General features: G+C 37.9%; 2 protein-coding genes across 2 annotated transcripts in view; both read left to right on the top strand.

The window, feature by feature from the left end:
- Positions 1–21,048, top strand: part of nlrc5 (NLR family, CARD domain containing 5) — a 38,071-nt gene extending 17,023 nt beyond the window's left edge. The window contains exons 18-56 of the mRNA XM_085464593.1: positions 117–167; positions 251–280; positions 667–750; positions 994–1,077; positions 1,193–1,282; positions 1,423–1,503; positions 1,749–1,832; positions 2,470–2,553; positions 4,572–4,661; positions 5,557–5,604; positions 5,710–5,739; positions 5,833–5,916; positions 6,011–6,094; positions 7,101–7,190; positions 7,353–7,412; positions 7,856–7,939; positions 8,077–8,160; positions 8,564–8,653; positions 8,770–8,835; positions 10,190–10,273; positions 10,840–10,917; positions 11,071–11,157; positions 11,294–11,347; positions 11,512–11,559; positions 11,833–11,916; positions 12,013–12,096; positions 12,173–12,256; positions 14,341–14,415; positions 14,563–14,640; positions 14,755–14,838; positions 15,332–15,421; positions 15,538–15,621; positions 16,945–17,028; positions 17,302–17,385; positions 17,483–17,566; positions 17,661–17,738; positions 18,695–18,778; positions 18,930–19,013; positions 19,119–21,048. Coding sequence (XP_085320719.1) covers positions 117–167; positions 251–280; positions 667–750; positions 994–1,077; positions 1,193–1,282; positions 1,423–1,503; positions 1,749–1,832; positions 2,470–2,553; positions 4,572–4,661; positions 5,557–5,604; positions 5,710–5,739; positions 5,833–5,916; positions 6,011–6,094; positions 7,101–7,190; positions 7,353–7,412; positions 7,856–7,939; positions 8,077–8,160; positions 8,564–8,653; positions 8,770–8,835; positions 10,190–10,273; positions 10,840–10,917; positions 11,071–11,157; positions 11,294–11,347; positions 11,512–11,559; positions 11,833–11,916; positions 12,013–12,096; positions 12,173–12,256; positions 14,341–14,415; positions 14,563–14,640; positions 14,755–14,838; positions 15,332–15,421; positions 15,538–15,621; positions 16,945–17,028; positions 17,302–17,385; positions 17,483–17,566; positions 17,661–17,738; positions 18,695–18,778; positions 18,930–19,013; positions 19,119–19,200 — 2,992 coding nt within the window. The 3' untranslated portion in view covers positions 19,201–21,048. The remainder of the gene's footprint in view (positions 1–116; positions 168–250; positions 281–666; positions 751–993; positions 1,078–1,192; positions 1,283–1,422; positions 1,504–1,748; positions 1,833–2,469; positions 2,554–4,571; positions 4,662–5,556; positions 5,605–5,709; positions 5,740–5,832; positions 5,917–6,010; positions 6,095–7,100; positions 7,191–7,352; positions 7,413–7,855; positions 7,940–8,076; positions 8,161–8,563; positions 8,654–8,769; positions 8,836–10,189; positions 10,274–10,839; positions 10,918–11,070; positions 11,158–11,293; positions 11,348–11,511; positions 11,560–11,832; positions 11,917–12,012; positions 12,097–12,172; positions 12,257–14,340; positions 14,416–14,562; positions 14,641–14,754; positions 14,839–15,331; positions 15,422–15,537; positions 15,622–16,944; positions 17,029–17,301; positions 17,386–17,482; positions 17,567–17,660; positions 17,739–18,694; positions 18,779–18,929; positions 19,014–19,118) is intronic.
- A 1,104-nt stretch (positions 21,049–22,152) lies between these two features.
- The window catches only part of cpne2 (copine II), a 55,156-nt gene continuing 53,797 nt past the window's right edge, over positions 22,153–23,511 (top strand). Inside the window, exon 1 of the mRNA XM_085464594.1 lies at positions 22,153–22,409. The gene's annotated coding sequence lies outside the window, so the exon portion shown is untranslated. The remainder of the gene's footprint in view (positions 22,410–23,511) is intronic.

Here is a 23,511-nt window from a genome sequence, read left to right on the forward strand (position 1 = left end):
GAGATTCCTGAAATTCAAAGTAGCTGATTGCTATTGATGAAGTTATAATGACAAGACCAGGTAAACATAAGTGTGTCATAAACGTGTACTCCAGTCCAGGTTCTTTTTCTTTGCAGGGGGATCAAAGACTTGACAGTAACTTTCTTCCAAAAGTCAGATATGAACAGGTGACTTTTATGCTTATAAACTAAATAAAGCAATAAAATGAACATAGTAAAATTCTGATATATTTATATTTTCCGCTCTACAGCCATAAATCTATACTTGAATCAACAATCAGGTAAGATATGAAACAAACAAGTCAGTTTACCGTAACTGCCTTACCACAGAGATTTGCCAGTTTCCTTGATGAACTTTGCACCTTTAAATGGGTGTCAGCCAACTGTGCATTCACCTTTACTGTTTTCTTTTGTTTGTTTGTTTTTTTTTGGCTTCAAAAGATCGTGACTAGAAAGGACGTTTATGTGGATGTTGATTTATTTTTTTAGTTTTAATTTTTTTTTTTTTAAATGTTTATTGAGCATCAACAATGTAGTACAAAGATATACATGTAGCAAGTCCACAATGGATGTTGATTTAAATGTGACTCTAAATGTCACAGTTTAGTATTTTTGAGGTTTTTTGTATCATGGACGTTTGCATTATGATGGTGTCATTTTTCTCCAGCTTGCTGAACCAGAATTGGAACAAGTCGGAGATGCAGAAACTTGCTGAATCCTTGGCTCGATGCCCTGCGCTGTCTGTCCTAGAGTAAGATTTCATAAGTACACACCTTCATAATTAGAAAAACCTATTCAGAGCAGATGACACAGACAACATCAGTAATGAATAGAATAGCAACAATGCACTAGTTATTGACTTACTGTTTTCCCTCTGCTAAAGTAGTTGAACAATCTGCAAACTACACTGTGTGCATATTACATTGGTAAATGAATGCTAGCCAAAGGCCTGTCAATGTGTGTGGCTGTTTTACTGTATGTCTTTGCACTCTAGTCTGTCTGGAGGCCAGTGGGATGAAGACATTTTAAGGACACTGACTGAGTTTTTGCCAAAGTTCAGCATTACTGACAAGCTCATGTAAGACTAGGTTTTAAAAGAAATCAATTGTTTGTGTTGTGCTTGCTGTGCACTTTGCTATACCTGCACATAAAACCCAGCAGCATTTAGCTGATGTTTTACAATCTTTTCTCAGCATTAATGACAGCTGCTCATCAGTGGAGGGTTTGGTGGTTCTGACTGCTCTACTGTCTGATTATCCTCCTGTGATGGAGCTTCATGTCAGGTACAAACACGCATTTAATCTTAGCAACCATAGTTGCAGGAACTTCTAGACATACTGTACCAGGAAATGCAAAATTAGATTTATGTTAGAGTTATTGCTGTCATCTCTGCTCTGTATCTGAATGTTTCTTTATGTTGCAGATTACAGGTTCCTGTTAAGGTGTCTATTGTGTTTGCTAGGGGAAGGGAAAAACCTGCAAGCGGAATATCCAAATCTCTCTGGTATGTTAATGCTTCTGTAACACAAGCTTACAACAACAATATATTTGATGTTGCAGAACAATAGTAGGGTAGCATTTAGAATGAGTAAAGCGATCATTTTAAGCTGGTAACCAACAGACCATCAGTTATCTAGCAAAAAGTTTTAATGTTTTAATTGTTATAATGGGTTGTTCAGGTGTATCCTTTGTCCAATAATGATATGTCATCAGTATTAATGATAATCATTCAGCTTTTGTGTCTTTCAGCCTCAGCTTCTGCAATCTGTATCCTGCTGATCTGGAAAGTGTGTTGAGATGTCTGGGAACCTCTTCTGATCTCACTATGCTGGAGTAAGATGAGCAAGAACCATGAAAGTGCACACACCATGGACAGATAATAAAAATAGGACCATTTCTAATTAGTAGATAATAAATTTATGTGTAAAAAGCCTAGAAAGTTTTCAGGGGGAGCCGTATGAATACAAGTGTCTACAATTACGAAGATAATGGTGCAAAGAAAGGAAAGATATTTACAAAGTGTGTCGGGCAATCAAAAAAAACTTTCTACTACACATTTGTGTTAAAAACTGATGTCTTGGACATTATTCTAAAAATGACAGTGTATGCTCAGTTTATGAAGTAAACTGAGCATCATCCTAAACCACCTCTTAAATGATGCACCATCATGGTTTTTGCTTACAGGTAACCATTAGATAGCTTATACAGTGCTTAACAAATTTATTATGCATGTCACACACGCATATTTAATTATATATAAATATTGTAAATAACTGTAATTTGTAGTATTAATAGAAAGATCTCAACAAATGTATCACATTTAGAGGAAAAAGAGACCACTGTTCACACTCATTACACATTTCAGGTGTGTGTGCACTACTGATATTGATATACTGACTCATTTTTGTCATGTTCTCTTGATAAATGTACAAACACTGAGTTGTAAAGCATTTTTAACCTTTCTTTTCAGTTTGTCCAGTAACTGTTTAGGCAACAAGGGTCTGAAGAAGTTGTTGGATTTCCTGCCTCGTCTTAGCAAAATCCAGGAAATTAAGTAAGCTCACACGCATGCATTTATTCTCTCTGACCGAGGCTGGAGCTTGTCATAGGGTGGCATAGGGTGTCTGTAGGGGGGTAGATATTTGGACAGGCTGCTAGTCTGTCACAATGCTCACACACAATCATTATAACTAATAATTAATTAATAATTCTACCTCTTTTAAAGCTTTCCTTGAGATATTTATACAGTGGGGCAAAAAAGTATTTAGTCAGCCACCGATTGTGCAAGTTCCCCCACCTAAAATAAAGACAGAGGTCAGTAATTTGCACCAGAGGTACACTTCAACTGTGAGAGACAGAATGTGAAAAAAAAATCCATGAATCCACATGGTAGGATTTGTAAAGAATTTATTCGTAAATCAGGGTGGCAAATAAGTATTTGGTCAATAACAAAAATACAACTCAATACTTTGTAACATAACCTTTGTTGGCAATAACAGAGGTCAAACGTTTACTATAGGTCTTTACCAGGTTTGCACACACAGTAGCTGGTATTTTGGCCCATTCCTCCATGCAGATCTTCTCGAGAGCAGTGATGTTTTGGGGCTGTCGCCGAGCAACACGGACTTTCAACTCCCGCCACAGATTTTCTATGGGGTTGAGGTCTGGAGACTGGCTAGGCCACTCCAGGACTTTCAAATGCTTCTTACGGAGACACTCCTTTGTTGCCCGGGCGGTGTGTTTTGGATCATTGTCATGTTGGAAGACCCAGCCTCGTTTCATCTTCAAAGTTCTCACTGATGGAGGAGGTTTTGGCTCAAAATCTCACGATACATGGCCCCATTCATTCTGTCCTTAACACGGATCAGTCGTCCTGTCCCCTTGGCAGAAAAACAGCCCCATAGCATGATGTTTCCATCCCCATGCTTCACAGTAGGTATGGTGTTCTTGGGATGCAACTCAGTATTCTTCTTCCTCCAAACACGACGAGTTGAGTTTATACCAAAAAGTTCTACTTTGGTTTCATCTGACCACATGACATTCTCCCAATCCTCTGCTGTATCATCCATGTGCTCTCTGGCAAACTTCAGACGGGCCTGGACATGCACTGGCTTCAGCAGCGGAACACGTCTGGCACTGCGGGATTTGATTCCCTGCCGTTGTAGTGTGTTACTGATGGTGACCTTTGTTACTTTGGTCCCAGCTCTCTGCAGGTCATTCACCAGGTCCCCCCGTGTGGTTCTGGGATCTTTGCTCACCGTTCTCATGATCATTTTGACCCCACGGGATGAGATCTTGTGTGGAGCCCCAGATCGAGGGAGATTATCAGTGGTCTTGTATGTCTTCCATTTTCTGATGATTGCTCCCACAGTTGATTTTTTCACACCAAGCTGCTTGCCTATTGTAGATTCACTCTTCCCAGTCTGGTGCAGGTCTACAATACTTTTCCTGGTGTCCTTCGAAAGCTCTTTGGTCTTGGCCATGGCGGAGTTTGGAGTCTGACTGTTTGAGGCTGTGGACAGGTGTCTTTTATACAGATGATGAGTTCAAACAGGTGCCATTCATACAGGTAACGAGTGGGGGACAGAAAAGCTTCTTACAGAAGACGTTACAGGTCTGTGAGAGCCAGAGATTTTCCTTGTTTGAGGTGACCAAATACTTATTTTCCACCCTAATTTACGAATAAATTCTTTACAAATCCTACCATGTGGATTCATGGATTTATTTTTTCACATTCTGTCTCTCACAGTTGAAGTGTACCTCTGGTGCAAATTACTGACCTCTGTCATCATTTTAAGTGGGGGAACTTGCACAATCGGTGGCTGACTAAATACTTGTTTGCCCCACTGTAGCTAAAGATACCAACAACTATATTGTAAGTGACCCTGGTGGTGGAATTTCCCTCTATTGCCTCTCTAGTAATTTGCGAGTATTTCAATAGAAAGATGACTCTTTGTTTTTTACATTGAGATATACAAAGTAGGTAGGCAAATGGTCAGCTGTTTTCTCACCAAACAGGTTCCAAACAGCCAACACCAACTTCCTTGTGCTAATTGCTTTTGGTTTTTCCAGTGCCAGTAAAAATGACATCAACATGGAAGGGGTGGTAATGCTGGCTGCAGCTCTATGCTCGTATAACACCTTAACAGAAATTCACATCAGGTAATCTTTGTTTTACATTGTAGCTATTTAATGATACCAAGAGCTGCTTTACCCAACTGTTTGTGCCTCTTATCCCGGTCTGGGTTTAAAAAATCTATCTGTTTGAAAAATACTATAAATACATAATTACATACAATACTACATGTCATATACAGTGATGGGAATAACTGCATTAAAATAAACAGCGTTACTAACGCTGTTACTTATTTCAGTAACAGATAATCTAACGAATTACTTTTACTATCGTTAAAACACTGTTACCATTACTAAGAAAAAAAAGCGGTGTGGGTGTGTTACTATTTTTAAACACACAGATGGTTGACGCTTATGTCATCTTACCGGGGGCTAGGGGTGCGAAACAATCACACGAGTGCTGCTGATTGGCTGAGGAAGAGTAAGGTAGTCATGGTAGTCATAGTGTGTTGTATTGTTCTATCTAGAGTTTATCTGATTGGTGTTTTATTTCATATTTTCATAAAGTAACATTTGAATAGTTTAGATTAGTGTACAATGTTTCTTATTAGTTCCTTCTGTTAACTGCCCATTTATTTCAATTATATTTTCAGTTTTATAACAAACAGCTGAATATATATTTTAGTATTTTCAAGTATGTTTAGCTATTTATATGTTTGTATTTTAGTAAGTTCCATTAAGAGGGGATTCTTATACATATTTAAACATTTTTTTAAAGTAACGCAATTGTTACTTTTCCTCGTAATTAGTTGCTTTTATAATATTGTGACTCAGTTACTAACTCGGTTACTTTGTTGAAGAAGTAACTAGTAACTATAACTAATTACTTTTTCAAAGTAACTTGCCCAACACTGGTCATATAGTTTTACAGTAATCAGTCAGGTTAATTATAATTGGCTGTTGTGCTCTGTTGGTTTTACAGTGGCGGAGGCAAAGAGGAAGTCAATCTAAAGTTCTGCCCAGATGAAAGGTAGAAGACCTGCATCTATGCAAACGTTCACACAGTCTGATTCTTGTTGTCTCCGTTTAGTTTTTCTGTTTAATAATCTAACTCTCTACTGTATTTCTATGTCAGTGATGACAAGCAGCAGCTGAAGATGTTCCGGTACAGTGAGCAAATAAAGACATGCAGAAAAGTACAAATCTGACCTCTGACTATGAATACAAAAGAATGATCCCCTTTTATTTTTCTTTCTAGAGTAAAGGACAGCAGCATCCTACCATCTGATATAACCAAAGTATGTAGAAAATTGGTCCAGAGTCGCTTCCATTGGGAGTTAGAGTAAGCTTTATTATTGTATATCTGCAAATTATTCAACAGTATTTAAAGTAGTGACTGAACACGTTCATGTTCATGCACTAATGTGTTCTGTCAGGTTATCTCAGTGTTCACTTACCGACAAAGCCATCAAGAATCTTCTCAAAGTGTTGCCAGAGATGACGTCACTGCAGAGACTCAAGTAAGGCATACACACTAATGCAAGTATTAATAATAACACTGGATTACAACCTGCAATAGACAGTCAGATTATGCGGATGTGCAGTAGGGAAAAGATGTGAAGATATGGAAAAAAGCTGCTGAGTACTTTTTAAAGGACACCCTACTGAGATTACTGAGCACAAAATTTGAATATTTGGAAGGTGATTTTAAGTGTAGTTATTTTTAACTAATGGGTATCTATGCTATTCCTATCACAGGGTATATGTTAGGTCCATAAAACAAAAAAATTATGGAAGATCACTATTGTTATAGGAGATTGCAGAACGTTGCAATCTCATCTACACTGCAAGGAGATTTGCAGAAATTCTGTTGTAATTTCACTTTATGCTGTCGACTCTAATTGGAAGTGTGATATTAGAAGTGTATAATTTTTCTCTAGACATATTCATTTAATTTTATTATATATAGTTTGTGACATTATGTAATTACCTTGTAGTTAACTGGAGAAAATCCTCTTACAGATAAAAAACATCAACAACATCAATGAAAATGTATAATTAAACCCTGCAAATAGTTAACAATAACTTTGAAATGCCTTTAGGTGTAATTCTTGGTCCTTTTTATTCAGTCTATAGATGAATTATTTATATTGATTCATTTTTGTCTTTATTTTTATACTGAAGTATTTAAAATTTAATGACTTTAAGAACAAAAAAATAGATTTGCAGATATTTATAAATTAAAAACTTTGATGTTTAATACATAATATCAGTATGTTTTTCTTTTACCATATATATGCTTCTGTCACTTACATATTTTGCCTTTGTGCATTTGGTGTCTTTATTATTCATTAACGCTATCAACCTACCAGAGACTACAGATGAAGTTTAGCCTGTATGGCTAAATCTGGCAAAGCAAATTGTGGCTATTCTATGAACTATGTTTGGAAATTATTTTCAGACTGTGTAAGATACTAAGAACCTCATCAAATGAAATATACTATATTCATTCTGTATTCCTAATAGTGTCAGACAGAGCATCACATCTGCAACCGATGCACTCGAGCTGGTCAGCTGTTTGAATCACAGTCAGCGAGTGACGTCGGTTGAGCTCAGGTACAGTGAATACTTTTGTGGCACTCATCACAACACACCATGCCATATTTGAGTGTTCATGTGATGCTCCTTTCCCTACCACACTTTTTAGTTGTAGCTGCAATTACTTTAATTCTCTAACTGACCTGTTTTGGTTAATTGCTGCTTTGATCTCTTCTTTAGCCTTCGGGGTGACTCCTTCATCAATTTTGATACAGTGAAAGTGGAACAAGTGAGCTGCAGGTCTGTGATCCGCAACATTTTCACTGCTTACTGATGACTTAACAACATTTGTAGGTGTTTTCAGACCGCTCACTTTGTCACTTACCCAAGTATTCACGGCTCATGCACTATAGCAGTTTTAGCTGCTCATTTTAAACTGCATTTCAAGCTGTGTTTATTTTAGAATTTGACTGAAAATATATGTTGTCATTTTCTGTTTTATACATAGAACTGTAGAAATGCGCAGTTTAATTAAAGATTTTATGGTACTCATTGAAAAAGACAATATTATATAGTGTGAAGCACATTGGGTGTCCTGTATTTTACAATCTGCCAGTTTAATCACCGCAGAATTAGAAAGTTCAGGTAAAAGAGGGCATCTTACAATAATTACTATAACTAGTAATTAATCAACTTCATGTGCTATGTTTTTTTTTTTGTCTCCCTGATTGTGTGTAACACAGGTTAACTCATTTTTGCCTGAAGGGTGACCACTTGAAGAAACTTCTTGAGATCCTGCAGCAGGGTCCCCAGCTTTCAGATCTTGAGTATGAGCCACACAAACATTTAGACACACAATCTTAGAATCATAACCACACACCCATGGAGCCATGGATAGTCCAGTGTTTTCTTCCTGAGCTTTTATCCAGTAAGGATGCTCAGCTCTGCTTTTCTTTCATCACAGTTTGTCAAGTAACCAGCTGGAAGATGAAGACGTGGGCTCTTTTGTGCATTCCCTACCAAGGCTAAAAATCAGCACCTATGTCAAGTAAGACTTTAAACATATTAAGTTCTATATTAAATATAGAGCAGAAGAGTAAAAAATACTTAAATGTACACGCACCACCGACTTTATTAGTTAACCTGTTTAAATGCTTGTTGACACAAATATCTAATCAGTCAGTGACATGACAGCAACATGTATTTAGGCATGTATATAAGGTGAAGATGCCCTAATGCAGTTCAAAGTGAACATCTGAATGGGTTAATAAAAAAGGTGATTTAAGTGATTCTGAACATGGCTAGGTGTACCTAATATATTGTCTGCTGAATATATAATAAATTAAACCTCAGGTAGACTGAGAGTATGAAGCTACAATATTTAGAAATGATGTGTATTGTAGTTAATGAGTAAAATATAGACTAATTCTTTTCTGAATCTTCATGTGCAGTCTCAGTAACAACAGACTGACCCAGCAGGGGCTGCTGGCTGTGGCCAGCACATTGTGTACCTGTGCTAATGTCTCTGGTGTGGAAGTGAGGTAAGTCTGCACAAAGGAAAGAAGTTAATGGAATTCTTCTAAGTAATCTATAATGAAATATTTGTCCATGTCTCTCTCTTTGTCCATGGACTCTACTTTCTGATGTCTGCTGGTAGCTTAGGAGAAGAAGAGCGATGCCTCATCTGGTTCAGACAAAATGAAACTCGGGAAAAAACTCTGAGGTAGGAGTTCCATCCAAAATTTCAAAACACTGACTCTGATCCTGAAACGGTGCCCGTATTAAATGGTAAATGGCCTGCATTTGTATAGCACTTTTCTAGTCCATAGGACCCCAAAGCGCTTCACACTACATTCAGTCATTCACCCATTCACACACACATTCACACACTGGCGATAGCAAGCTACATCGTAGCCACAGCTGCCCTGGGGCGCACTGACAGAGGCGAGGCTGCCGGACACTGGCGCCACCGGGCCCTCTGACCACCACCAGTAGGCAAACATGGGGTTAGTATCTTGCCCAAGGATATTTGGCATGCAGCCAGGAAGCAGCCTGGGATCGAACCACCGACCTTCTGATTAGTGGCTCACCTGCTCTGCCACCTGAGCTACAACCACTGAGTCACTTTGATGAGGTGAGCACAGTGACTCGAGTAAAAACACAGAATTCACACCTACTGGTTTTTTGCTGTATACAGCAAAAAAGAAACCAGTAAAAATTTTAAACATTTTCATTTCAGATAAAGTAAAAAAAAAAAAAATGAGCTGATGAACTCATTAACACTCATGAAACTTTAGCACTAAAGTTTAGTGCTAAAGCACAATAGCCCTAAGTGGTGAAAGTCACCACTTAGGGCAACGTAGACAGGAAATTTGAAGAGTGTTAAAATGTTGAGAGGAGGCGTGAACTAATGCAGACGTGCAGAGCTCCATGCAGCACTAGTGTGCAGACAGAAAAGAACAAAAGGAAACTTACATGTGGTCTGATTGTATAAGTCAACAGCTGATGTATTCAAAGTAACAAAGTGTCATTGTGAAAAAAAAACAGACTCTCTCCTTTGGCTTTGTAATTTTTCCTGCGTGAGCAGCACAGGAAACATCTCACCGGTATGCACAGATATGTGAACTCTCTCTACATCTGAAGGTTCATGCACTGAGTCGGTAAACTGACTGACTGCATCAGCAAAGATGAACGGCTGAAAACTTCTAAATCCAGCTTGCACACTGTGGGCGACAAGGAACTGACTTTGCATGTCAGAAGTAGAGCTGAGCATAGCAGTGAACCTTAGAATGTGGTTGTAAATATTCGAAGACATAATTAGTTTCTGGTGTCTGATCGATTTTAGCAGCTCTGAAAGTACCTTCCTTAACTCTAGCACTCACAGTAACAAGGGTTCAGCGTCCTCCAGCTCTCAATAAACGTCCAGTATATAATACTATTACAATGTAATTTGGGGGCTTAGTAGAGGTTAAGGCCTTTTAAAGATTTTAGTACATTTTGGATTTGGCACTAACTTTGCAAAAATCTAAATTTCTTTATGCTTTTTTTTTGCCTTCTCTGCTTTATTTCTCCATCAGAATCAGGGAAGGTAGTTTGAAGCATGAACATCTGATCCGATTAGCAGAGATTGTGTCCAGTTGTCCCCATCTGGCCAAAGTGGAGTAAGTATCCCTCAATCTTAAGACAAATTTTTGGGTTTCATCAGATAAAAACAATGGCCTCTTTTTAATTAGTTATTACACTTAATAAAACTGGTTCATAAACTGACTTCTTGTAAAATATGGAAAGATCACAACAAGGCCATATTTCTTTGTTAACATTTTAGATTTGAAACTACCAGCAAGAAATTGCCTGATTAATGATCAAGTCACTGACCTCACAGCCCATTGCTCATTCAGTGGTGCTAGTTTCAGATATTGTGCAAATGTACTGTTTATAAGGTTGGAAAAACCTGCAGTCAGCTAAGATTGAAGAAGTCACTTGGATGAGTGACGAAACGTTTCTCCCACTTAAAACGCTAAGATGAACCTTTTTGGGATTTTCTTACCAGGATGATTGAGCATGCATTAAGACAGCAAGGAACTGATTAGAAATGCATCTATTATTTATTAAAAGTCTCTTTATGCTAAGAGTCTCAGGGTATTCAGGGTTTAACCTTCCTTTCTGGCCTCCATTATCTAACCATGATCAGAAAGTACATAGTGATATGTCTGTGGTTCATCTGCAGATTAAACCACAGCTTACTGGAGCAGACTGAACATTTCCTACAGCTGCTGAGCTTCAGTCAAAGTGGATGTGTTTTCAGGTGAGACAAAAGAATCTTTACTATTATCTCTTCTGTCAATGTTTTCAGGCTTTTTTCAAACTACAACTTATCCAAATCAGTCATGGCTGTTCAGTGAACGGCTGTTAAAGCATTGAATTATAATGAGTGTATTACACGTGCTTTTCTACTCAGTATTGAGGAGCGTTGGATCAGCGCTGAGAAAGCGGTTGGATTAATGCTCCACTGTTTGCAACTCAATAGCAATATTCAAACTGTCAGGTAAGATATGCATATAGATGCAAATGAACACAGATGTCAGGAAATGCTCCTTTTAAACAAATCAAACATATTGTAACATTCCCCAAATAAAGATACAGTATGTGTGTCAAAGCTGTGAACTATATTCATTTTCCAGGATTCATCAAAACACACTCCACCTGACCAGTTCCACTGGACTGACGACAGATAGGTAATGATTATTGTTTAATGATTGTTATATAGACAGCAGCTGTACTCTTCGGGAGTTTATTGATTAAAGTGTAAATATAAAATAACAGTTATTTTGAATTTAATGTTTCTAGAAATCAAATGATTCCGATTTTTGATTTGTGTCTTTTGCTTGTTTGTTTGCAGTGATCTCTCTGGAAATGCAGCTCAATCGAGTGCCATAAAGAAAATTGGGTGCTTTTTTATTTTATACATTATATTTTACATTTTCATGATACCTGCAAGAAATGCACACTTTGATTACAGCCTCCACGCACTGCTATATTACTCAGTGTATATGCTATATATTTAGCTTTCCTTGCAGGAAAAAAGAAAAAGCCCACTGTTGTAAAGGTTGTTCTTTTTTTCTAGTAAATTGTATTAATTTACACCACACTCTGGCTGAATTCCTTTGAAAGTAAAGACAGTATAAAGGAAAAACGAATTCCTCTTATCTCTCTGCTTTAGCCTTGTGGACTGTGCAGTAAATGTGTATCAGCTTGCAGCCATAGAGAGCGTCATCCTCAGTTGTCCATTTCTGACAGAACTGGAGTAAGTAGTCACATTTCAGTATTTAACATTGGCATGTGCTCTGTAGTACTCAAGGGAAATAAATTAGTAAAAAAAAAAATGTTTGTTCCCATTCAGGTTTTCCCACAACAGCCTCGGTGTAGAGGGAGCTGAGTTTCTCTGTTCTGTTCTTCCCCGGTTGCCCAATCTCACTTCACTCAGGTCAGAACCTTTTCAAATTTGACCAACCTGACTTTTAAAGATCTCCTATAACAACTATTTTCTCTGTCATCCACAATATTGCTTCCAAAGAGAGTGATGTGACTGTGCTCGAGACATTGTCACAGGTCTTCCTGCAGCCTAACACAATTCAGCACTTAAAGTGAGCAACACATTTTAGAACTTGTCCGAAGCATTTTTAGAACATTAATTTTCAATTCCCCTATTGATTCATTCATTTAGCAACACTCTTCCACTGGACATTACAAATACCTACATGGCCAATGCTCCATTCAGGATATCTGGGAAATTAGAGCATTCATAAAAATAATAATGATAATAATATAAAAAAGCAGCTGTGGATTGCATGATTCCAAAACCTTGAAAAGGTGGCCATATCTCAGATTGTCATAACTGCTGTTAGGATTTTATAATGTTCCCAATTTAAGGAGGAATTATAACACTTTCCTCTGTTTCCCTTTGTTCGGTCACCATCAGTACTGCTAATGACTGCTCCACAGCGCTACCTATAGTGCTGTGCAAAAGTAATGAGCCACCCTTTATTTCTTTGTAATATGTTTCCAGCAAACCAGATTTTCTTGTACCTGAACGTTTTTATAGGAGTGTTTTTTATTCAGCCATTTAACACTGACTCATGGATTGTTCAAACGCAGAAAAGACACTCAAGTTGAACCAGTGCTGTGCCTACACATAAAACTTGGCAAAGAACTATTTTCATTACTAGCAGCCTGGAGCATAATTTATTATAGTTACTAGTTACTTCTTCAAAAAAGTTAGTAACTAAGTTACAAGATTCTAAAAGTAATTAACTACTTGAAAAGTAACTATTGCGTTACTTTAAAAAAATGTTTATCCCTCTGGGGTCCAGGGTAGAATTGGCCATTTTAACTACTTTTGATGTTTCCTCTACATTTCACCTTTAAAAACTATTTGCTTTGCCTTGTTTGGTATCATCCTTTTCAGCACAACCTCACGTGTCTGAATTTACAGTTATGTTTTCATTTTGACATACTGTGTTAACACAATTGAGCTAAAATCAAACAAAAAACATCAAATCAGAGTAGAAAAAGTGATATTTTTTACTGTAACAACCACAAACATGTTTAATGAAACATATTTCATAACTTTAAATGCAAAAATAAATTGTCAATCTTAAAATCCTATCCTAAAGTTTTGCAAACAACAAAGTTATTTGCAGCCATTTACATTTTACCCTTTTTTTAATAACCATTTCAAACTATTTACAGAACAATCAGCTGTTCTGCATTCAATAAGATGTCACACAAATTATTTGTGCCACTCCAAATATTTCTGTCCACTATGAAGGAGAACATCACAGCCTGATACCTGCAGGTCTGACAGCAGCAGGTGTATCACTCCTCCTGTTTTCATTCAGCAGTCACCTCATTGTTCTGACACACAACACAAAACTATCCACACCACTACACTAACTACACAAGACAACACATGAACTAGACGCTCCAAGCATGCTAAACGTCGCAAATTTCTCACATCTCAAAACTCGCTCTCTCTCTTTTTCTGCTGTCTCTCTCCCTCTCGCCGTCACTCCTAAAACTTCCCCCTCTTCCTAAACAACCACATGTCATGTTGCCATATCATTTTTTGATCGGTCAACATGGTACATTTTTCCACCAACACGAACAGGCTGTTTTTTGTTTTAATTTTTTTGCTCATAAGCAGAGAGTGCTCGCTGCGCTGTCCTTAGACAGTAAACGTGACGAAACTATTGAGGAAAAAACAGGCGTATATATTGTTTATCATGACTCTGGTTTTACGTGGCCCATCAACACAATTTAAAAACTGGTATATATCACCTTGTTGCTTTGTCATCTTTAAGTGGTCATGTGATTGGCTTACCACGACTACTTTATTCTTCCTCAGTCAAACAGCAGCACTCATGCGATTGTTTTGCCCCCTTAGCTCCAGGTGTTGTGCCAAAAAGTGATCGTCTACCAGCTGATTGTAGCACAAACACAAGAAAAATAAAGGCTTGTTAGATGTTTTTTGTTTTTTTCCTTTTTGTCTGTCTGGCCTATTGAGCCTTTGTAATGCAAGTAGCAACATAAGTAAATGTAATGTAATACTAAATTTAGTAATATAGTAGTAATATATTACTGAAAAATGTAATGTGATTACAGTAAGAGTTACTTCAGAATGTGTTACACCGAGCACTGGGGGGCTCTAACCATCCTCTGTTTCTTCCAGTCTGTCGGGTCATCAGATTAGTGAGACGGCAGCTCAGAATATGACCAGGTTTCTGCCCTGTCTACGATCACTTAAGTAAGCATTTATGATATATAAGATGAGTGTGGATGTACATGACTGTGTGAAAAATAATGTCTAGAATATGAACTTATATTTAGGCTGCTGTAAAATGTTACACACAGTGAATAAACATTTGTTCACAATGGAACTTTTCTGCTGTAGTCTTTCCCACTGTGTTTTGCCTGGAGGACTGCAGCTCATTGAAGCACTGGGACAGTGTGTTATTCTTGAAGACCTTTGGTAAGGCATGCACACACACACAGATACAACAATACAGCTGTTTTTTCTGTTGGATAAAATAAAGAAGCTGTTAAAAAATGTCAGTTTTTTTCTGTGTTTTCTGTGCACCCTAAGTTTGGATTCTGTGGCACTGAATGAGGAGAGCAGGATGTGTCTGGCACGAGCTCTAAAACATATCAACTCTATTCGCCGTCTCAGGTAAGAAACACTCTCTGTTTCTTTGCAGTAGTCAGAATCCAAGAGCTAAAGTAAATCTTGGTTTGTTCTTTACCACATAGTCTTCAGGATTTATTGAACAGAGATCAAAACTCTTCCAGGCAGACATCTTTGCTGTTTTCACCACAGTGCACTTCACTCTGCATTTACACTATAATGCACATGATGCTTTTTGTTGGCCAATGTTGGTGCTGTTTGTCATACCAGCATGTCATCAGGCTCTTATGAACCTCGTAATTAATTAGTAGGATCTGATCCTACTAATCCCCCCACCGCAGGGACAAATTTGTCCCTTATCGTTCCCAGTTCTCTCATAGCGCTAAGCTGTAAAATGTAGCTGGCAAGGTGCCTGGTCAGCATATGTCAAAGCCTTTTATGCATTTCTAACATACAGATCATATTCCCATGGCTATAAATCCTCATCAAAATACACATCTACCTAACATAACTAATACATTTTGTGTGTGTGTACCAGGCTGAATGAGATTGTCACAGCAATGGACAATCTCAGCGTTCTGGATCTCCTGGCTGCCACGAAGGGACACGCACATTTAGAGCAGATAGAGTGAGTCTTTCATTCATACCTAGCGCTCACTGGACATTACCATTCACCTTCTGTCAGTCTGTCATTAAAAAAAGAAGAAGCTTGGCTTTGAGAATGTTGGATTTGCTCTTTCTCAGGTTGGGGGGCTGGAGGATGGCTTGCAGAGGAATAGAAGAGCTGAACAGGCTCATTCCGAACTGGAAAGAGCTCAGGAAGATAAAGTATGTACACAGGGGGTGGAAAACATAGAAAGTTTGTATTTTACTGATCTCCAAAACCCTTTAGCTGCATTTCCAACATGTTTTCTCCAGGATATGTTCACCTTCACCCCAAGAGAAATAGTAATATTTTTATTAATGCTTTAAAATACTTTGTTTATGTCACATGACCAATCTTCTGTAGATTATACTCATGCCGAGTTCCATTTATCCTGTCATATACAACATGAGTGTGAAGTAGTTTCTTTGCCTTTTTTGTAAACAATCCAATAATAAAAATATTAGTACATGCTGGGCCATAAATCAGAACCACAGGTTGAGACGTGCAAGTCATTCAGAATGTTACAGCAATTTTATCGTTCCTTTATGGGGACCAACTGTTTGCACTATGCAGCAGGTTCGTCCTTCCAAGTGTGTTTGACTGACAGCCACAAAATGTCTACAGGCTCAAGATGTTTTTCATATTACCGTCCCTTATGCTTTTATGCTTATTTTTTTTAAAGAGAATGGTCTTTTTATGCTTATACTTCATATTTACATATCCAGCTCCAGTTTGAACCCCTGAAGTACTCATTTAAATGTGCACAAGTTAAACTCTTTGGCTTGAATGAAAGCTTCCCAAAATTTGATGAAGAAATTTGCAACTTTGTTGCCTCCACTGGGCTCACTGTCTCTACTTCCTTCCACTTTTATTTGTAGATCCCAATGAATAATTGTTGTGGCAGGCAGTAAACCTATACACATCAAGTAAACTGAAGGAATTCTGAATCTGAGGTTGCATAGCCAGAAACAATGACCCAGATTAAATTCAATCCAAAGTTCTTCCAGTAACTAATGCAATCTATGCCATAAGGACAAAAGTACTGGGCCAAATCTCGTAATCTTTGAATTCAGGTGTTTTCAGTCCATTTGCCACACATCAAATCAATCAATCAAATCAAGCACCCAACCATGCAGTATGTCTTTGCAAACAGTTGTGAAAGAACAAGTCAAGTCAGCTTGTGAAATTTCTTTGGTCCTAAATATTCCGTGATCAGTTGTAAATGATATTATTGCAAAGTTGAAGCGTTTAAGTAGTTTATGGCACAGTTTCAAAAGGGTTTCCAGTTACCTATAGAGAAGATTTAATTGAGCTATATCAATCCACTGTAATGTGTAGGGTGTCTATTATCCATATAATTTAAAAGTAAAGTTTGAGTTAGGTTTGGCGCCATCAAGTGGAATAATCAAAAAAACAAACTATTGACAGAACACTTTACATGGTCCATTAACAGTTATTAAAAATGAGTAAATTTGCTTTTCTTGCTGTGTGTGTTTATCCTCCAGGCTGTCAAAGAACCTTATCAGTGACCAATCAGGAGAGAAGCTGCTTGAGGCTTTGAAAGCCTGCAGCCACCTGGAGGAGCTCTGGTGAGAATGCGTTTCATTCCTGTAAATGTGCTTTTGGCATTTGATTGCAACACTGTGCAAGAGTTTGCATGTGCATGCATTTGGCTAAAGAAGTGCACAAAATAAGCCCTCAAAACTTTTGAGTGAACATTTTAATCTTCAAAATTGTTTATTTTCCTTGGAAAAGCTGAGTTTTATATATTTGGCTATATCATTAATTGGCATTTAACTCAAGCAACTCAAAGATTGTTTTAAAATGTACATATTTATATGTCTTTTTGTGCACTCTTCCAGTCTGTCCGATAACAAACTGGGAATCCTCACTGCTGCCAGGATGGCCCTCATTTTCCCATCACTGACACACCTCAGTGTGTTAGAGTAAGTCTCACACAGTGTTACATGTTCTTATTGATATGTGTTTCTCCCCTCACTTATTCAGCCTTTTTGTTCTTCTGTATTTCTGTGTCATTTATAGCATTTCGCTCAACCACATTGACCATGAAGGCTCCAATAGCCTTTCCAAAGCCATAATGTGCATGAAGAACCTCAAAAAGATTAAGTAAGACTCATTTGCTTTGATTATTTTCAGAATCACAGCTCACACAGATGACTACACTTACTGATTGTTTTTTGTCTTTTGCACAATAATTCAGCCTGACCTCTGTTGGGACTTCAGAGCTGCGTCCTGTTGTAGCCAGTCTGGCTCACTGTCCCCTCATACAGGAAGTTGGGTAAGATAAAGCAAAGTGATCAAACATTTAATAATCTGGTGCTGTTCTGTGTTCTACTCATGGACATGTCAGTTCTATAAGAGTTGGCACACACTGTATGTAGTGATTTGTCAATCTTGTAAACTCATGTTTTATTCACAATAGAAAACACATCAAAGGTTTTAACTGAAATGTAGCATTTAAGAAAAATATTAGCTCCTTTTAAAGTTACTATGATCACATATGGCTTCTTCTTTACATGCACTAACTTGCACTTGTAGATGAATCACAAACAGTGATTTCTGGAAGTATTCCTGAGGGAGTTCTGTGAGAGAAGCATGCCTGTTTTTAATGCATTTCCATCCGAGGGAACAAAGATCACAGGCATCCAATACTGATGTTTGACCTTGTCCCTTGCACACAGGGATTTCTCCAAATCTACTCAATCTTTCTGATGATGTCATGCACTGTATGAGAAGATATTCAGGGTTTTTTTTATTGCAGATTGTTCAGCCTCTGTCCATCACTGCTTCTTTTTATACCCCACTATGTGACCAACCCATTGCATTTTAACCTAATTATTTGCTAAATGGTGTCCACATGTTTCTTTATAATGCCACTTTCTTTTCCACCCTTTTGTTGCCCTTGTCCCAGCTGAGACACTGTGAACCCATCAAATACAAAATGAGTAAATATTTTTCTCAGTTTAAACACTGGATGTTTTCTATTGCCGCTTATGAACAGAATATGGATTGAACTCTGCAGATTATTTCATTCTGTTTTTGCCTAAATTTTACACAGCACCACACGTTTTAAGGAATTGATTATTTAATTATTCAAGGTATTGTTGTACATAACACTCTAGTTTTTAATTAAAAGTAATTTATGATATTCGCATCTTAGGATAACATTTTTGCGTGATGCTTCAGCTTCTGTTCATCAAACCTCTCTCTCTCTATGTCTTGGTGTCTGTCTAGTCTGGGTTGGAATAACTGTCGTGATGAAGTGGCACTGGAAGTGGCCAGGGTTTTGCCTTTCTGTCATACGCTGACTCAGATAGAGTGAGTAAAACACACACATAAAGACCCGCAACTGCAAGAGTTTTGCTTTTTTCATTCCACTTTTCATTTAGGCTTTCTTATATTTATAAAACCAATAAGGAAAACAACTCTTGTCTCAGTACATGAGAGATTAAGTGTTTATTTCTCACAGTCTCGAGTGCAACAGCTTGAGTGTTTCTGGAGCGGAGGCCCTGCTTAAGGCCTTAAGGTTCTGCCCTGCTCTGCAACTCATCAGGTAAACTTCCTGCACTGCTAGACCTGCATTATCCAAGGAAACCTTATTAATTTCTAATGTTGTGGTAATGTTCTGGCCTTTATAAGTTATTGAACTTGGTTTCAGACTCTGGAAGAACAAAATCTCTGACGGTGATGTCCATAGGCTCGGTCTAAGGGACAGAAGGATGAATTTCTCTTCCACCTGATATGATCTGCACTGCTTGACAGTTGAGAAGCACAATTCCAGTTCATCAGCACCAGTGCAGACGAACAGTCCAGTACTTTTTCTGCCAACACTGACTTAAAAATCTGTGAGAATTTTATTTTATTTTTTTTTTTGCTTGAAGTGTTTTGGGGGTTTTTTTTCTAAGTGCTGCTCTATTGAAACACGGCTGTACAGTTGAAATAAGTTTGTTAGAACAAGAAGAAATAATGTATTTTTGAAACTATTTAAATCCCTGACTTTGCACTGATTGGCCTTTGGTTTCACAAAGCAGGAGACGGGTGGAAGCCACTGAAACCTTTTTTTCAAAAGCTGCTGTCAGATTAACAGGGGAGCACACAAAGAGGTTTATGGACACAAATTGGGAGAGGTGGCACGCTCAGCTGATCAGTAGAACACCACACTAGATTTTGAACAAAAAGTGTTTTCTTCAAAGCCACTGAAATAACACACTTACTTTTGTAATCAGTCGTAATAATCAGCAGTAGAATTAGTTTTTTTTACGGCAGAGGGTATACTGTCATCACCTTCCCAGGCAGGCGAGTAGGTGGGCGAGGACACCCAAGTGAGTGATGCTGAGAGACTGGCCAGCTGCTTCCTGTTTTATCATTGAATTCCTGGGAGAAAGGAAAAACACACACATAAACAAAGCAGGTCCCGCCTGTTCACTTTTAACTAATGTATCACACTCATGACTAAATTCTTCCCTACTGAATTGAACAGATAATATTTTACTGTTATAACGGGACTACAGTATTTCCCATATGACATGATCATTTCAAACTTGTTACAATAAAATTAGAAAAAATCACAAAGTACATTAAAGATGGCTTTTAAAAAAAAGATTACACTAACTTATGTATGCACTTAAAAAAGTGTGAAATCACTAAACCTGTGTTGAGCCCCGCCTTTCAGTAGCACACCACTGAGCTCCCAAACTGCTGTGAAAATAAAGGCCACACTGTGTTATTTTCCTGTGAGGAAATGATGAATATATCTTTGCAGACTCTGATACGAGGAGTCAATTTGCATTGTGGAATGTTTACAATAATTAGAGGCCACATTACTGAAAACACAAGAAATCACAAAGTCACAGTAAAAGAAGAGTTACCTGCTCCTATGGTGACTCTAGGTCGTGGTCTCTATCCAATGTGCGTATTTATTTCTGCTGTTTATCATAGGAGGACACAAGAAATTGTATGTATTTATTGAGCTGTGATTGAATCAGGGTTAAAATTTTTAAAAAGAAACATTTTTATAGGAATGTATTTGCTTTGTGACCAAAAGAAGATACTGTAATTTTTGCAGGTCGCACCAGTTGTATTTCTGACTTTCTAAAGTCATGTTGATGCTTTGATTTCTGAATGTAATGCACCTTATTCCTTTCTCTTTTCCTGTGTGTAATTGTCCGTTTTTTTGTTTTGTTTTGTTTATTTTTCCTTTGATTTTTGGAGCAACACTGGCTCTTACTGAAAGGATTTAAAATTGCTTATTTGTTAAATATAGTTTTTGAAAGGTTTGTGTGCAGGTTGTGCTTGACAGAAAAATTGCAGATACTTTTGATATTCCCTGACTATGAGTTGCATTAAGATGTGACCTGCTAATTAGAAAACTTTAAATTGAGTTTCTATTTTTTGTTATGTCAGCGGTTTTATAAAGTATGATGTTAAATTTAAACAGGTCAACAAGACACAAACTCAGCAAAATCTGCTCTAGCAATACATGCCAGTTAAATAAAGTCTAATACAAAAATATGCACCTCAACTATAATATACAACTTAAAAAAATTCTGGTTTGTTCTCAATGTCAACAATTAAAAGTTGATACCTGATTGCTTTATGCTTTGTCTTTACATCGTTTTGGTGTAGATTAGGTCATCTTACGTCCTGCTCATTGTGGAAAGCACAATTTATACCTCTCCTGTTTCCTTGTCAGCGGCACCAGCAGCTGCGTTCGCAGCTGTGGACGTCAGTGAAATGTTATCATTTATGTTCGCTTTCCGCCCTCTTGTGGTTAACAGTGGTACTGCAGAATGGGCTGCATGAGGATTACCAAAACTTGGGTCCTTTTACTTCAGGTGTTTGTGTGTGGATTGAAGCACTCGTGAGTCCTTAAAAAGTTAGACACAAATCATTGTAAACATTTATGAAGGTTAGTTTACGCTTGTGGATCATATCGTACGCATTTGCAACCCTTTGGAGGCAAATTTCTCTCCGTAGAAGATGGATTTGCTTTGCTTGCTATTCTTGCACAATGTTCATATGAAATTATCAGAAAAATGTTGTGTATACCCCAGGATCAACGAGACTCTGAAACTGTGGGCGTGCTTACACGCAGCACATAAAAACATGCAAATGTGACTAAAGATGTCAAGTTTTACAAGGGTAATTTACATTTTATTGAAATTCAACTAAATAACAATGGAAACTAAAATAAGACTGAATACATAACACATAAAATACTGCGCATGCAGATGTACATGCTTTGGCTTTGCTGCGTTTAGCAGAAGCAAAAAATACTTTCAAAATAATGCTTTAAAGTGCTGATTCTTTCGTGCTTTTGAGTACTGTAAATAGCCTTATTTTACATCTAATGTGGCTGTAGTGTTAAAAGAAAGTTAACAAACTTGGGGCCTGGTGTCTGTACTATTCACAAGGAAGAAGATTAAATTCATGTTTTAGAGATAAACTAAGTACTTAGTAAATAAAAAAAAAATCAAAATAATAAATGTTTTAAATGTGGAATAAATGCATTCCCCGTATTAACTAGGGTATAAAAATATGCATCTTTTCCCTGTTCTGTAATTTTATGGAAAACATAGACACTGATCGCTCATGAATGACTAACCGGAAGTAGTTTTTTCTGCTTGACTCTTCCGCTTTTGTTTTGGGAGTGGGTTTGTCGTACTTCCGCTGTGAGGCCACCACTGTTGGCTTTATTAAACTCCGTCCTTCAGTGGCCGGGCGCAGAGAGCACAGTCCAGGCTACGAGGATGGTTTGTGTTCACACACTGTTGCGCCTTCCAGGATACTCCGGTTAAAAAAAAAAATTAATAATAAAAAAAATGTTAACCTCAGCTTTCACTCCTTTATAGGAAAATTGGCTCTGCTTTTCCTCTCTCTTTACTGTGCGCAGCACTTAAAGATTTTTTTAAGTGAAAAGCGGCGGAGAAGTTGTTCGTCATTTACCGAGGTGAGTCGGTTTCACATTTTCCTGTTGGGTTTACATTAGAAGAAGAGATCTGACAGCAGCTCCCGAGTCAAAGGGGAACCGGGGAGCTTCTAAGACGCAAAAATAACCCTTGCAGCCAAAATGTACAGTCGGTGTGCTTCTCTTGGAGGTTAATTACGGAAGGATGTGGGGAAGATGTCATGTTTTGACGAGCACCTTTCATGTAGGACCAAAAAAATATCACAGGAAATATGGTACAGAATAGACAGGTGTTGTGTTTGTGTGTGTGAAAGAGAGTTTTAATGGTCAAGTTGGCACATCTCTCTCCTTCATTCAGATCTGGAGTCTACTCTTCACTGATGTTGGCCACTTTGGCACCAATATGGCTCACCGGTCTTGTAATTACACTTAAAGCGTGCTGATCCTTCCGCTAGTATTAACAAGTTGGCATCTGCTTCCATGCTTTTTCCGCCTCAGTCAGTCACTTTAAGCTGCCTGCCCATCCTGCAGGTGTGAGCAGGTGTGAAGCTTTTTGGCACGGTCAGTACAGTCAGAGGCCTGCACCTGGACCTGGATTTTGTTTGTGTTTTCTTTCTACAGTGCACTCATACACAAAGTGCATCATGTAGCCAAAAATGATGCAATAGCAGCTCTAGGTCTTTTAGAGCCACAGTACAAGAAACATGCAGTTTTGTGAGGTTCAGTTGCTTTTAGAAAACATTCATCCTGCTCACCCCCCCCCCCCCCCCCCCCCATGTCTCAAATATTGCGGACCTATCCTGAATCCAGTTAAAGTGCAGCACAGTTCACTTGAGCAATATACTGCACACCTTTTAAAGCTGCTCTGGTGCATTGTAGCATACTTCATGAAGCCATGTTTTCTTTGATAATGCTATTTGGCAATCTGTGATGTCTTTTTATTCTTAATCATTCAGACTTCTATATAAGGGATAGAGCAGGTGTCAGCTTAAAGCTGGATTTATCCCACTCTCTGCTCCTTCTCTCACTGGAGTTGTTAATAGCATCTATAAATACAGGAGACTGCCACTGAGACCATAAACAAGGAGCGAGTGAGTAAAAGTAGTTGAGCCAGTCAAAACACGCTTTTCTCCACCTATGAATG

This window comes from Copadichromis virginalis, linkage group LG7 (genome assembly GCF_057382275.1).
Source record: "Copadichromis virginalis isolate Kocher_CV1m ecotype Utaka linkage group LG7, C_Virginalis_male_GT1.1, whole genome shotgun sequence".
NCBI classification, from domain to species: domain Eukaryota; kingdom Metazoa; phylum Chordata; class Actinopteri; order Cichliformes; family Cichlidae; genus Copadichromis; species Copadichromis virginalis.